This window comes from Carettochelys insculpta, chromosome 8, assembly GCF_033958435.1.
Source record: "Carettochelys insculpta isolate YL-2023 chromosome 8, ASM3395843v1, whole genome shotgun sequence".
Taxonomy (NCBI): domain Eukaryota; kingdom Metazoa; phylum Chordata; order Testudines; family Carettochelyidae; genus Carettochelys; species Carettochelys insculpta.
The window spans coordinates 3751504-3766390 of record NC_134144.1 but is presented as its reverse complement, the minus strand read 5'-3'; the positions used below and the strand labels follow the sequence as shown (position 1 = coordinate 3766390).

The 14887-nt window shown below is 41.7% G+C and overlaps 1 protein-coding gene across 6 annotated transcripts in view; it reads right to left on the bottom strand.

Annotated features, from left to right (window-relative positions):
- The window catches only part of AGAP1 (ArfGAP with GTPase domain, ankyrin repeat and PH domain 1), a 507914-nt gene that overhangs the window by 165393 nt on the left and 327634 nt on the right, over nucleotides 1-14887 (bottom strand). For all 6 annotated transcript variants that reach the window (XM_075000598.1, XM_075000599.1, XM_075000597.1 and 3 more), the window contains one exon: nucleotides 13198-13366. In XM_075000598.1, the coding sequence (XP_074856699.1) occupies nucleotides 13198-13366 (169 nt within the window). The remainder of the gene's footprint in view (nucleotides 1-13197; nucleotides 13367-14887) is intronic.

Genomic DNA, 14887 nt, shown 5'->3' with positions numbered 1-14887 from the left:
GATCATATATATCCAGAACAGATTAAATAATTTAGGGATTTATCGAAAGAATATTTTCTTACTAGCTTTGGTACAAGTGCCTGATTATAAAAGCTAAAACCAGACAATACTGCCAACTTAAAACCTGACCACAGATAAAAGTCAATTACAATCATTTAAAAGAGTCATTGATGCCAGTTGGCTTTGGATCAGTCCAAAAATTAACAATACATATCTAAGACAGATAAAACTTTATAATACATGGATAAAATAATTATTTTATGTTTCTTCTGCCCCAACTCCCTTTTTTGAAACAATTTTAAAATGTTTTTAGAAATGACTGTCACTAATCTTCAGGTTTACTGAAACAAGGTATTTGTGGAAACTGTATGGTGCAAGAGACAAGGCTGTAGATTTCATTCCAGTTTAAAAGGAAAAAACTTTTATTTGTAAGGAAAAACTACCACTATTAGAACCTAATGATACCATATTGGATATTTCAAAACTATATTAGTCCAACTTAAAAATAAATTCTGTACTTAACATTTTTTAAATAATGTCTGGAAGGCAGTTCATTACAACTTAATCTGATTCTAAGCACTTCAGTGTAAAATAAGATTACTTAATGGCCAATGGACAGCTTTGATAGATGATCAGGATTAACAACATATGACGTTCACATTTATGAGAACAGCATATTTACATTTTTGCAACACAGCTGAAGCATCCAACACTGGTAGAAGATAATGGTGTTTAACAAACAATGAAAATTGTGCCACTAACAAACATTTTTGAATATTTCAGCATTATTAAATTTACATAGCATGGTGAATATAAAATATGAAATCTTCTGTAGTTAACAGCATTGAACATTCAACAATTTATTGATACTGTAAACTTTTCCACATGTGACCTTTCTACATTGGTGGTTCTAAATATGATGTGGGTTTGTTTGTAAGTAAAAGTTGACAGTTCCTGGAACAAATGATCAGAAGCACAGATCACCAATATCTGTTTAACCACGGACATTAGTAATAGAAAACTGGACCTGTGAGCCTGCTCGATTTGAATCCACTAACAGCTGCGCTAATATTTTACAGAAAGAGGGCCATGCAGTCAAAGATGTAGCAGGGGGACACGTCTACATCTTGTAATATTACCCCAGAACTGGGCCTTGTTTGGCAATATCTCTGGATACAGCAGGAGCTGAAGGAATCTGGAAATTACCCCTCATGGAGGCAGCCCCAGGTCAAGATTGAGGCACACTGACTGGGCAGCATGTTGAAGTTTGTCTCTTTTGTGACAGTCACAAAATCTAAGTAGAATGTCACTTCTTCTTTAAAATTAAAGAAATCAAGGGGGTGTTCCCTTAAGTTATATCCCACAGCTTTGACTTGGGGTTCATACCACCAGTGCAACTATTAAACAGTGTGACCCAAAGGATATGAGCCTTGCTAATGCTAAGTGACATGAAAAATTGTACTATCTTCCTCTCTGGTCCACCTGGTGTGCGAGGAGCCTCACTTGTGGATCAGCCTATGCAAACCCAATTCCCAAATGAAAACCTGCGGTTTGGATCACAAGACTTGCAACTGTAGAGCTTGCAACTATGTAGAGCTTGAACCTCTAAAGCCAGGGCCAGCAAGCAAAACAGCAAGAAGAGACTTGTTTTTATTTTTTTAAAATTTGGTAAAAACTCAACTTAAGAGGCGCAATGCATGTGAATACGAGGCGGTCCTCAATAAATAACATCAAACCATACTTTTGGTAACCACTATTTTAAGAACAACGCAGACACAATGATTTGTAATGCGATATGTTTTACTGCAGGATGTTCACAAACTTTTTACATATTTGATTTCCTCATGCTTTACATGAGTGTGTTTGTACCTTTGTGTTCCAGATTTTTACTCCTGAACCCACTTTAATCATGCCAATTTCACTTCACATTTAATTTCAGTTTTCTTTCTTAAAATGCATATTGCCCCTCATAGCAGAAATTCCACAAACTTCCTTTTCAAAATCAAGACTTTATTAGGAACACGATGAAAACACAGACACAGTACCATACCCCACAATGCACTGCACATATTAAAGGGGGAGTTATCCGACATTTTGAGATCACATATAGTTTGCTATTTATATATGACTTGCTCATTGTTGCACTTCTAGACGTTCACCATTTATCGAAAAAATAGTTTTTTTTTCCACCTTTGAAATTATAATGTTGGGAGCCATAAAGAAGTCCTTAAAGAGATGCATGCAGCTCTGGAGCTGCAGGTTGCAGACCCCTGCTCTAAAGAAATCTTCCCACAAACGGCAGTTCAATAAAAAACTGCCTTCCCCTACATCTTACCTTAGGGCTTGCCTATATGGTGCATTAGACCACTGTAGGGGGGTGTAAATCCTAGGCATGCTAACATGTTATGTACTAACTGTCCTGTGGGGATCCTCTTGGCATATATAAAAAGTTCCCTGGCATGCATTAATGTAGTATTGTTTGGATTGGGACTATACTAATGTGTTCTAGGGAACTTTTAGTAGGCCCAGCATGATCCACACTGGCCCCGTAGTGTGTGCTAGAACTTAGGCTCAGACCAAGTGTAGACAAGCCCATAGATGTCTTCAGGTAGGGTTCCAGGACTTGTTAGGGAGGGACAGGGGAAAGGAAACTATAATTTTTCTTGGACTCCACCAGGTTAGTTGTCTGTCCTATTTAGAGATACATTGCAGGGTAGGGAGAAAAGCTTTTTCTTCACTCAGTTTCTGTAAGGCCCTTTTGCACTAGAAGTTTCAAGCAAGCAGAAATATTCTAGCAGACATCTTTGAAATATATCTTCACTGGACTTTGGTAGGTGAAGAAAGAGAGATTGCACGTGTAATTAATGCACGTATATGGGAAGTCTGAGATGAAAGGTGAGTGGCCAGGAAAGAGCTGGGCTGTAACACAATCAGAAAAGAACAGTGAAAGCAAACACGTTACATCCTGAGACTGACCAGTTGTGGGAGGAACACTATTGCCCTGTGTATAGAGTGCAATATCCCCACCTCTATCTTATCTCATACTTGGATAATGATTCATATAAACTCACAGGTGCCAAGAGGCACTTATTAAAAAAAGCAAGGTTAGATGCTGGTTACGCGAGACTAGCTCAGATTGCTGACCAGTAAGGTATTGTAGCAGAGCTGTCTCATGACTGAAGTAGGTGAAAACGGCTGCAAGGTGGTTGTGGCCCAGAAGGCAAAAGCACAGCCCATGATAATTACTGGTGGGGCTTTGCACCCTTTCTTTTGGCTCAATCTCACCATCTGACAAACAAGGGAATTCAAAGCACACAAGGTAAGTTCTGGCAGCGCTCTGAAGAGGACCCAGTGCTACTAACTTCGCTGCATTGTTATTCAAAACAAGTCAAACCACATGCTGTGCTGTCAGCAACCACCAGATGACACTCCACTCCCTAGAGAGCCCAAAACAGAATCAAGGACTCCCGATTCTTATATTCTTTTGCTGTTGAGAAAACAGCTGCATAAGGAACAGTAAAAAAAATATGTAGCACTCCCGTCTTTTGGTTGGTTATCACAGAAGACAGCAGCCTATTACTGCTGTTTACTTCTTTAGCTCAAGCAGCAGAATCTGTGTTGTGGATGTGATGGCCCTGGATTAAAATTCTGATGACCTATGGAAGAGGTACTATGGTTCTCTTTTTTGTTATTTTAGTTTGCTTGAAAAACACCCAGGATATTTCATACTAAAAAGTTTAAAGGAATGTTACAGTTGCAAAGTCAAGCACTCAAGGGTCAGAAAACCTCCAAATTAAGGTGCAAAGAGAAGTTACTCACCTGTAGTAACGATGGTTCTTCGAGATGTGTCCCCGTGGGTGCTCCACAATAGGTGTCGGGCTCGCCCGGCGCCGCAGATCGGAAATCTTCCAGCAGTTTCTCCTGGATCGCGCATGCGCCGGTGTGCACCGCCCACCTGCGCACCCCTGGCCGCGTGCACAATCCGGTCCCTGCCAGTTCCTTGACCAACCACCTCGGATGCTCCTGAAAAACACTAGACAGAGATCCAAAGCGGGGAGGATGGGCGGGTGGTGGAGCACCCACGGGGACACATCTCGAAGAACCATCGTTACTACAGGTGAGTAACTTCTCTTTCTTCTTCGAGTGGTCCCTGTGGGTGCTCCACAATAGGTGACTACCCAGCAGTAACCCAAGTAAGGAGGCGGGTAATCGGTTTATGTGCAGCTTGCCCCCGAGAGGACTGCTGTCGACAGACGGGTATCCTCTCAGAATACCCAAGGCAGGGCATAATGCTTGGCGAAGGTGTCATAGGATGACCAGGTCGCCGCTCTACAGATGTCTGTTAATGCGATGCCCTTGTATAAGGCTGTTGACGCCGCCACCGCCCTGGTGGAGTGAGCCCTGGGCGGGGCCAGCAAAGGAGTCTTTCAAAGTTCGAAGCACATTGTTATACAGGGCACAACGTGCTTTGAGATTCTCCGGGAAGAGAGACCTTCTCCTTTTGACCCAGGAGCGAGAGAGACTAGACGCCTGTCCGTTTTCCAGAAGGACTTAGCTCTGTCTGTGTAGAAGGCCAACGCCCTCCTCACATTTAGGAGATGCAGGCGTGCCTCCTTGCCGGAGCTGTGAGGCTTTGGGTAAAACGAGGGTAAAACTATTGGCTCGTTAAGATTGGACTCCGGAGAGACTTTTGGAACAAAGGCTGGGTGCAGCCTTAAGATTACCGCCTCCATTGAGAATACTGTGCAGTGCGGCGTTGCCATCACTGCTGCAAGCTCACTCACCCTGCTGGCTGACATAGTTGCAAGGAGGAAGGTTGTTTTTATCGTAAGGAGACGTATGGAAACTGTGGCTAATGGTTCAAAAGATGGACCCGATAGCGTGCTGAGCACCAAGCCCAAATTCCACGATGGTGGAAGCGGTTTCTGAGGGGGTACAGGTTTACCAGCCCCTTCAAGAACCTGGTAACAATAGGATGGGCGAATACCGTGGGCCCTTCCTCTGTATGCCGAAAAGGCTGATATAGCGGCGAGGTGGACCTTTAGCGAGGATAGAGAAAGCCCGCGTCTCTTGAGGTCCAATAAGTATTCTAATATTACAGGTATAGGAACGTCAAGGGGAGCTAAATAATTGGCGGAACACCAGGCTGTGAAACGAGTCCATTTGTGCTTGTAAGTCCTCCTGGTGGAGGTCCTTCGGCTACATTCCAGGACTTGTTGTGCTCCCTCCGTACATGTGCTCTTTAAGGAGCTGAGCCATGGATTAGCCATGTTTGTAGGTGCAGACCTTAAGGGTGCAGGTGCACTATGGACCCTTGAGCTCGTGGGAGTAAGTCCGGCGCCACGGGTAGAGGGAGCGGTGGGCGGTCCGACATGCGCAGAAGCAAGGGAAACCACTGCTGCCGATCCCAAGCGGGACTATGAGTATCGTGCGAGCTGTCTCCCTTCTGGCTTCGTGCAAGACCTTGCGGATAAGCACTGCAGGGGAAACGCGTAAAGTAGGGAGCCCTTCCATGAAAAACATGAATGCGTCCCCCAGGGACCCTGGCCCCACTCCTGCTCTGGAGCAGTGCTGGGGACACTTTTTTTTTTTTTTTTTTTTGCTGGTATTCTCTTTGTCTTTGCTTTCTCTCTTTTTTTTTTTGTTTAATAACCGAAAAACAACAAATTACACGTGGAAAAAAACCACTAAGTAATCTGACTCTGGCCTTAGCCTGCGTGGATTCTGTCTGCAGCCGATGGCGGTTGAGAAGGAACTGGCGGGGACCGGATCATGCACGCGGCCAGGGGCGCAGAGGGGGGCGGCGCGCGCCGGCGCATGTGCGATCCAGGAGAAACTGCTGGAAGATTTCCGATCTGCGGCGCCGGGCGAGCCCGACACCTATTGTGGAGCACCCACGGGGACCACTCGAAGAAGAAGCTTCATTCTGCCCTCTTGTGGAAATGCATAATATTACAGGTTTATTTATGTTATCCTGTTTTACAAGTTCTATCCCTTACATAGTGCACCAAGGGACACAGACTGAAACACCAAATTGTTAAAGAAGAAGGTATGTTTTCTTGTGTTTAAGACATTGAACTGTGCAGACCTGCTGGGTTACGTTAGAAAGATCTTGCCTAAGACTATCACAATGCATAAGTAAAAGGGAGCTGAATGAAAACTGGATGGGTGACCCAAACCAGTTGATCTTTTTTGATTTTCTGAAATATCACAGAACTGAATTATCTAAAAGTTAGGTGCTATAATACTTTTAATCAGAAAATGTTACACCATTTGAGCATTAGTCTTGGTAATCTTCATATTCTTTTAGCATAGGTTTTTTTAATGTATGTAGTTATGTCACATAAAACTGAAAGCTAGCCAGGCATGCTTTTTTGGCATGAGGAGATCTATCCTGCACCAGAGATATTATGTCTACAATGACAGAAGCGTGCACACACACAACTGCTCTTCTAAGGAAAGAGTGAACTATGAAGCAATAAACAAACATAAGGCAATATCAAACATAGCAAATTACAACAATTCCTTGCCTGTATAGAATGGGGAGGAGGGAATTTAAAAAGGTAACAGCCGAAGGGAGTGCAGAGCAGATCTAATGGCTTTCTCAGAACGCAGTTTATGTTTTTGTATTAAAATCATAAATAAAATTCAAACTCAATGTAGGGCTAATGGCCTCTCAAAAATTTTAACCAGAATCTAGTTCCCAGATATACTTTTGACCTCGCTGAGCTGTTTATTTTTGATAGTTAAAAAATGGGGAAAACGTAATTATTTTCTGTCCAGCTTTTTAGAAGGAATGGAGGAACTCAACAGAATGGAGTTTAAATATTACTATAAATGGATACATAAATACCCGTGAGTGAAAACAATACCTGCTTATCCCTCCTGAGGATACAGAATAGACCACCCAATTGGGGAACGGTACTGGCTGATATCTAATTATCACTCAACCTGAAGCCAAGTTTTGAGTTGCATTATCCTTTTTATACACAGATCTAGTTAACTCTGGGCAACCCCCCCGCTTTTCTGTGAAAACACCATAAACATAAAGTGTTAAATTACACATGTTTTGCTATGGTCTGAAGAAATGGGTGTCCCACGAAAGCTCATCACCTAATAAATTATGTTAGTCTTTAAAGTGCTACTGGACTGCTTTTTTGTTTTAATAGTATATAGACTAGCACGGCTCTCCCTCTGTTACTATGTTTTCAGTTGCATGACAAATATTTTGCACACTTCTAGAGCAGGCCATGCACTTTCCCATTCCATCACTACCTCAGAAAAAGACTCTCTTCGGTGAATCCACATCCTACATCTCCAACTCTTATCAGCTACACACTAGCATTCCTTTCACACACTATTTCCAATGCAAAATCAGAAATGTTTTCAATTTTTCATTGCTGCATTGTATAAAGTGTTCAAACTTCCCCACTATTATGAGTTTTATGAGTTCTCAAATGTGAAATACAGACCTCTGATCAAAGAAATACACTGCATCTAGGCTTCCTATATGTCAGACATTTAGTCATTTTATACTCAAATGTAGGAAGTCATAATGAGAAAGCATTTGAAAAAACATTTTCAGCACAACTTATAAAAAAGCCTAACCAAAACTTTCATTCAATTGTTTAATTTAAATATGTACAGGATTCAGACTGTAGAGTACTGTGCATGGAAGTTGAACTGAACCTGCCTATATTTCCTCTTTAGCTGAACCGAAGCTGTGATCCTCTATCTGTGTGAAGCTTTCCAGCATCCTTAACCATTATGGGGGTCAGAAGAGCAAACCAATTTATAGACTGCAACGTAATCTTCTAATACACTAACATTTCCATAGTATTATTTAAAGCCATTGCTTGGTATGTAACCCCTCCATTTTATCTAAGCTGAATGCTAGAATGTTTTGGGCATGGAACTCGGCTTTACATTTGTACAACCAGCCCAAGCAGGTACCATTTTCCTTTTTAAATGCTATCTTGTTTTTATTATTCAATAATTCTGACTAAGACCAAGAAAAAGAGAGCTGATTTTAAAGCCTTGAAGCCATAATTTTTGCCCATGGAAGAAATAAATAAAGCTTCTCTTTCCCTTACAGACATCGTTCTGTCCCGGTAATTTAATAGTCTGACACATGTAGGCTGCATCCACACTACATTCCTCTTTTGAAAGAGGAATACAAATGAAAGAAATCGAAAATGCAAATGTAACACTAATTTACAAATCCCACGCTTCATGTAATCATCCCATCACTTTTTCAGAAGAGATTTTTTTCTTTTTTTGTAACAGAGAGAAAGCCATGCTAGTCTATATATTATCAAAACAAAAAAGCAGCAAAGCAGCACTTTAAAGACTAGCAAAATAATTTATTAGGTGAGCTTTCGCGGGACAGACCCTTTCTTTTGACCATAGCCATAACCAGAACAGACTCAATATTTAAGGCATAGAGAACCAAAAATAGTTATCGAGGTTGACAAATCAGAAAAAAATTATCAAGGTGAGCAAATCAGAGAGCAGAGTGGTGGGGGTGTGTGCGTGTCAAGAATTAGATTAAGCCAAGTATGCAAAAGAGCCCCTACAGTGTCCCAGAAAATTTGCATCCTGGTTCAAACCAGGTGTTAATGTGTCAAATTTGAATATGAAAGAGAGTTCAGCAGCCTCTCTTTCCAAAGTAGATTGAAGAAGAATTTTCACTAAGACGCAAACTCTTAAGTCATTAACAGAATGGCCCACTCCTTTAAAATGTAGACTAACTGTTTTGTGGATCAGGAGTGTTTTGATGTCTGTTTTGTGCTCATTAACTCTGTCTGAGAGAGTATGAAGTCTGTCCAATATACAAAGCATCTGGGCATTGTTGGCACATGATGGCATATATGATGTTGAGTAACATGAGAATGTGCCCAAGATTCTGTGACTAACCTGGTTATTTTTGGAAGAACACTGTAACGCGTCCCCCGCCTTTTTTTCCCTTCTTCTTCCCAGGAATAAGGGTTCTTAAAGAAAAGGTTATGTTTTTTTAAACAAATCTACACTTTATTTTTTTGAAAAAATCTCTTCCAAAAAAGTGATCAGATGAGATTATGTAAATGAAGCTTCCGGCAATACATACACCAAAGGTGACTAATGTAGCTAGATGTATCAGTAAGCAAGGTGCTGAGGGTCACACCTTCAACAAATCCACAGAAAATAAAGGCAGATTGTAGCATTTGAAGATGTGCTAGACATGATAGTTGGCCTTGGATGCAGAATCTTTCTATACTGTCGGAAGACCTCAACTAACTGTTTAGCATATCCAGAGTCTTCAAAAGATTTGTTCTCTCAAAATCCAGCCAATCAGTTTGAACATGACAGGGTCCTGGCAACACTCATCCTGCATATCTCTGGAGAGAGGTTATTTCCATGGATAACAGGTTCATACTGACACCAGTAAAAAAAAAAAAAAAAAAGTCAAGCCTGTGGATCTACTAGGATGACACTGGTCCCATCTCTCCTCTTGTATATACATCGTGAGGGTTGGCACTTATTCACCTTTCATTACCTGCCACCAGTGCTGACTGTTTGGGTGACTAAGGAAACAGGTGTCTGATCAGCAACAGTAGCAACTTTTCTTCTTTTAAAGCACATCAGAAGCAGGAAGCCCATCAAACCATCAAAGTGGCCACTGGACAACTGAGGTGCTAAAGAAACACTCTGAAAAGACTAAATGAATTCTTTGCACAAGTCTTCACAGCAGATGACATGAGGGTAAGTCCCACAGTGAACCATTCTTTTTAGTCGACAAATTTAAGGTGTTAATTTGAGGTGATTCTTGAATAAACTGATAAATCAAACAGTAGTAAGTTACCAGGACCAGATGTATCAATACAAGAGTTATGAAGGAACTCAAATACAGTAGACCCTCACTTTGTGAGGACTCAACTTGCATTTTTTCATATTAATGCGAATTGAGGCCGGGGGACCCTAATCTCCTGTATCCTGCTTCTCTGCTTATCCCTGCACTGGCAGATGGCTCAAGGTCTCCGTCGGGGGAGGCTCCTGCCTTGCAGCTGCCTGGCACTGCAGCGCCAGGGGCAGAGGGGCAGGCATGGCTGTACCTGCCCAGGGCCAAGCCGTGGCATGGCCAGAGCAGCCCTGGGTTCCAGCATCACCGCTAGAGCTGCTGTCACTTGAGCAACCCCAGGCCCACGCTGTGGCATGGCCAGAGCAGCCCTGGGCTCCAGCGCCGTGGCTGGAGCTGCTGCCACTTGAGCAGCCCCAGGGCCAATACACAGCACAGCTAGAGAAGCCCAGGGCTCCAGCGCTGTGGCCAGAGCTGCTCTTGCCCAAGCAGCCCCAAGGCCAAGCTGCAGCACGGCTGGGGCAACCCCAGGCTCCACTACTGCCACTGGAGCTGCTGCCACCTGAGCAACCCCAGGGCCAAGCTGTGCCATGGCTGGGGCACTGCAGGGGCACCATGGCTGCTCTGCATGGCCGGCAGCTGGGGCAGGAGGTGCTTGCCCTACCCCTAACCTGGCCCCTGCCCACCAGCAGAGGGAGCTGGCAGCTGGAGCAGAGCCTCCAGCCGGCTGCTTCCCCCAGCAAGGGGAATTCCGAGGATCTTGCCAACACTGCCCCCCCATTTACGTGAAATTCGATTTACGCGGAGGTTGCCCAGGACACAACCTCCGCATAAATTGAGGGTTTACTGCATGCCATGTAAACTACTACTAAAAACAGCCTCTGTAGCAGATGACTGGTGTACAGCTAATTTAACAGGGATTTTTAAAAAAGGCTTTGGAAGCAAACCTGGCAATTACAGGCTGGCAAGCCTAACTTCAATACCAAGCAGCTGATTGAAACTATAGCAAAGAGCATTAGATCCATTCAGATGAACATGACTTGTTGTGAAAGAGCAAACATAGCTTGCAGAAGCTATAATAACGATTCACCAATTCATCAGAATTCGTGGAGACCGTCACCAAGCATATAGGCAAGGGTGATCCCCTGGATTTGCCATACCTGTACTTTCCAAATGCCTTAGACTGTATGCACCCTCTGGCTGCCCAACAGAGGGACTATGTAAAAGGATCTGATCAGCAACAGATTGCTCTGATCAAAATTGCCTGTTCTGTTCATCTCATCTGAAGCATCTGGCACTGGCTACTGTCAGAGACAAGATACATGGTCAAACAGACTATTGGTATGACCCAGAATGACCATTTTCATGTTATTAAAGGTCCCTCATCCAAAGGCTCTTAAGTGAAGTAAGCAGTCAATGGGTAAGAGGGAAGATTCTCATCACCCAGTAACTGGTTAAAAGCCAGGAAACAACAGGTAGGTATAATGTGTAGGTCATGGTGCATCCGACAAAGAGGGTTCCAGTCCAGGAAAGTTTATGCCAAAATAAATTTGTTAATCTTTAAGGTGCTGCAGGACTCCTTGTTGTTTCTAATAAACAGTCATTCTTCACAGTGGAGAAGTTAAAAGAGCAGAACCTACACGGGGATAAGTGGAGTTCAATATAGTCATAAGTGACCTGGAAAAAGTGATAAACAGTGAGGTGCCCAAGTTTGCAGATGGTGCAAAATTACTCAGGATAGCTAAGCCCAAAGCAGATGGCAAAGGGTTATAAAAGAATCTCACAAAACTGGGTGACTGAGCAGCAAACTATCATACTAAATTCAGTGTTGATAAATGCACAGTGGAAAACATAATCCCAACTATATATAGGCAATGACGGAATCTAAATTGTCTGTTACCCTGAAAAAAAAAAGTGTGTGTCTTGGACTACTGTGGAAAGCACTCTGAAAACATTTTCTCAACGTGCAGCAGTGCTCCAAAAAACAAAAACAGAATGTAAGGAACCAGCAGAAAAGGTATAGATAATAACTGAACATATTATGACACTATGTAATCCATGGTCTATTCACACACTGAATATTCCATGCCGTTCTGTTTCTCCCATCTCCCGAAAGAAATTAGAATTGGAAAAATTACACAGAAGAGTAACAAAAAAAGATGGGATGGGGGGTCCTAGAATGGGTTCCATATGAGGAGAGATTTAAAAAACTGGGAATGCTAGTCTTAGAAAAGAGATGATGAAGGAGAGGGTTATCACTGAGGTTTATAAAGTCAAGAATGTCATGGAGAAAAGTGAATAAGGAAGTTTTATTCATCCCTTCACATAACAAAAACATGGGGCCACGCAAATGAAATCAATAGATAGCAGTCTGAAAACAAAGGAAGTACTTTTATGAACAATGTACAGTTAATCTGTGACATCTGGAGACCTTATGAAGTCCAAAACTATACCTGGATTCAAAAAAAAAACCATTAGGTAAGTTCATGGAGGACAGGCCCATCCAGGGCTACCAGTGAATATGGCCAGGAACACAAGCCCATGCTTTGGTTGCTCCTAAATGTCCCACTGTCAAAAGCTGGGACTGACCAACAGAGGATGGATTACTCAGTTACCCAGTTCTGTTCCTTGCTTCCTCTGAAATCTCTGGCACTGGCCACTGTCAGAAGACAGAAAAAACTGGTTTAAATGGATTCGTAATCTGACCCAATATGGCCATTCTTTTGTTCTCTAAGTTAAAAAAAAAAAAGTGTCCACCCTCACCCACTGTTTCCTGCTTTTAGCTGGAAGGCGCATTGTACATTTTTAAAAGGAAGCAGCTCTTTCACTTTCTGTAGCATAGCATAAGGGAGGATTCTACAAATGAAGATTTTGCTCTTCTGAACCTGTTTCCAGCTGATTATAACACGAAGAGAGAAGAGACAACTGCTAGACATGGGTGCTGTGAAACCCACTGGCAAACTGGAAATGTTTTTTTTTTCCCCAGTGGTATAAATCTTGCTTCTAGCCTAGCAGTGCTACAAGATATTGCTCTTGGACAGGACACACTATTTCGCAGAAACCTTTGAGAAATTTAGATGAGAAATAAGGAAATATTCCATTGGCTAGGATACAAATAAAAAGATGCAGTTCAAAGGTGCTCAGAGATTTGAGATCTCTTGTAGGAAATGGAACAGTAGACCAAGGGAAGGTGATAGTCACTGATGTTATTTGTCAAACAAATTTCTAATTAGTTTCCCAGCTATCGCTCTCACAAAAGCGGTATACATGTGTGAACATGTTCATGCATTCACACACACAAACGTATGTGACTGGAAGAGAACGCAAGTCTTTTTGTTTTGCTAAATATTCTCATCTCTTACCTGAATTAGGAGAGATGTGTAAACTGCTCATGTCTTTGGACATGCCATTGGTTTTTGGACTGGAGATGGGTGCACAAGCGGACGTTGCTCGAGGTGGCCTTTTTCCTGGCACTTTAACAGTTGTTCTCAAAAGGTCAATTTCTTTTCCATGAACATTCTGCATATAGTCCTGCAGAGAAACAAAGAAAATTTCAGAAAGATGCAAAGAAACCTAGAAATTAGAACAGCATATTAAAGACCTAGAGACTAAGAATGGGAAAAAGCGTTTCATACTACTTTATTAAACACAAATTCACTGAGATACATCCTAATGCAAAAGGAGGTTGGGTCAGTTGCTTGTATCAAACCAATCACCTGTTTACCAGGATTCTGCAGCACAGCAAATTACAGTTATCTTCTTTATGCACATAAAGAATCTCCAGAAGAAGAGGCTTTTGGATCTGTTCTCCAAAGGGGATTTATTTAGAGACTTCTCCAGAAGCATGCAGGATGACCAGTGTAAAAGCCCTGTCACACAGAGATTTAGCGAGCCCAGGAGCTACTATAACTGGAGCGTCAGACATTTAATTAATAGGGCCAAGAATTAGGTGGTTAGTATGCAGTTGTACAAAATGGCATGCACAAAAACCAGAGTTGCATATTTTTGGGTTCCTCAACACCAGAGGTAACTATGCAAATAAAATGGATCAAAACTAATCTATATTTTCTTTTGTGGAAACAATCATGTAGTTCCTAACTGAAAGGTTAACATTTATTTTTTGTAGTAATGACAATGGTCTTTTCAGGGTTGCTTCCCTTAATGATCTCTTGAGGTACCTTCCAGTTCTATGAGATATGCATGCATGTACTCCATAATGTTGGCAGTTAGGAAGGCTAAATTGAAGGGTTGAAGAATTAAAATGGTTTGGCACACATGCATGTTAAATGTCCTAATAATGGCAACTCTTACATGGCTACAAGTTGGTAGATTATTTTCCATAAGTGCCACTTCTCCTTTGACTTAGCAACACAAATTTTACAATATGGAATACAAATTCTATTTAAACAAATTGAACTCTGCTACAGGCCGCTAAAGTACTTATTTTATGGTAGAACTGGCCAATGGGATAAAGAAAGTATATCAGCCTTCTTTAGATTGTTTCTGAATACAATGAATACTTACATGGTATAAAGGGTCAGACAGAACAATTCAATGGGGGTATTAAAGTGCAAAGCAACACCAAAAAATATAATAAACATGCGTTCACTGGTTTCTAGATACAAAAATGAAAAAGAGTGGCTCCCCTTATAAAACATCAACTTGGTATAAAACTTTCCGGTGCAATGCCAATTCTTCACAAATTAAAATACAATAAAAGGAACATAATTGAGCATTTATTGCTTATGGGCTCTAAAATGAGGCTAATCAGATAGTGACTAAACCTCAGCATGGGCTCTTTTAATAGACACATTTTATTTAACATACAATAACTGATGTATTCAATTTAAATTTGCAAATGGAGAATTTTTAACTGTTCTCTACAAATTCTAGACCTGGAGAGAGTACACAAATCACCTTTAACCTTCAGCTTGGGAAATGACTCAGTAGCAGATTAAGCTGCCTTAAATAGAGAGGGAAACAGGTTTGAGAATGAGGTATTAACTTAATGAAGGAAGAGTAAATGAATGAAGGGAAGCAGGGAATACATAT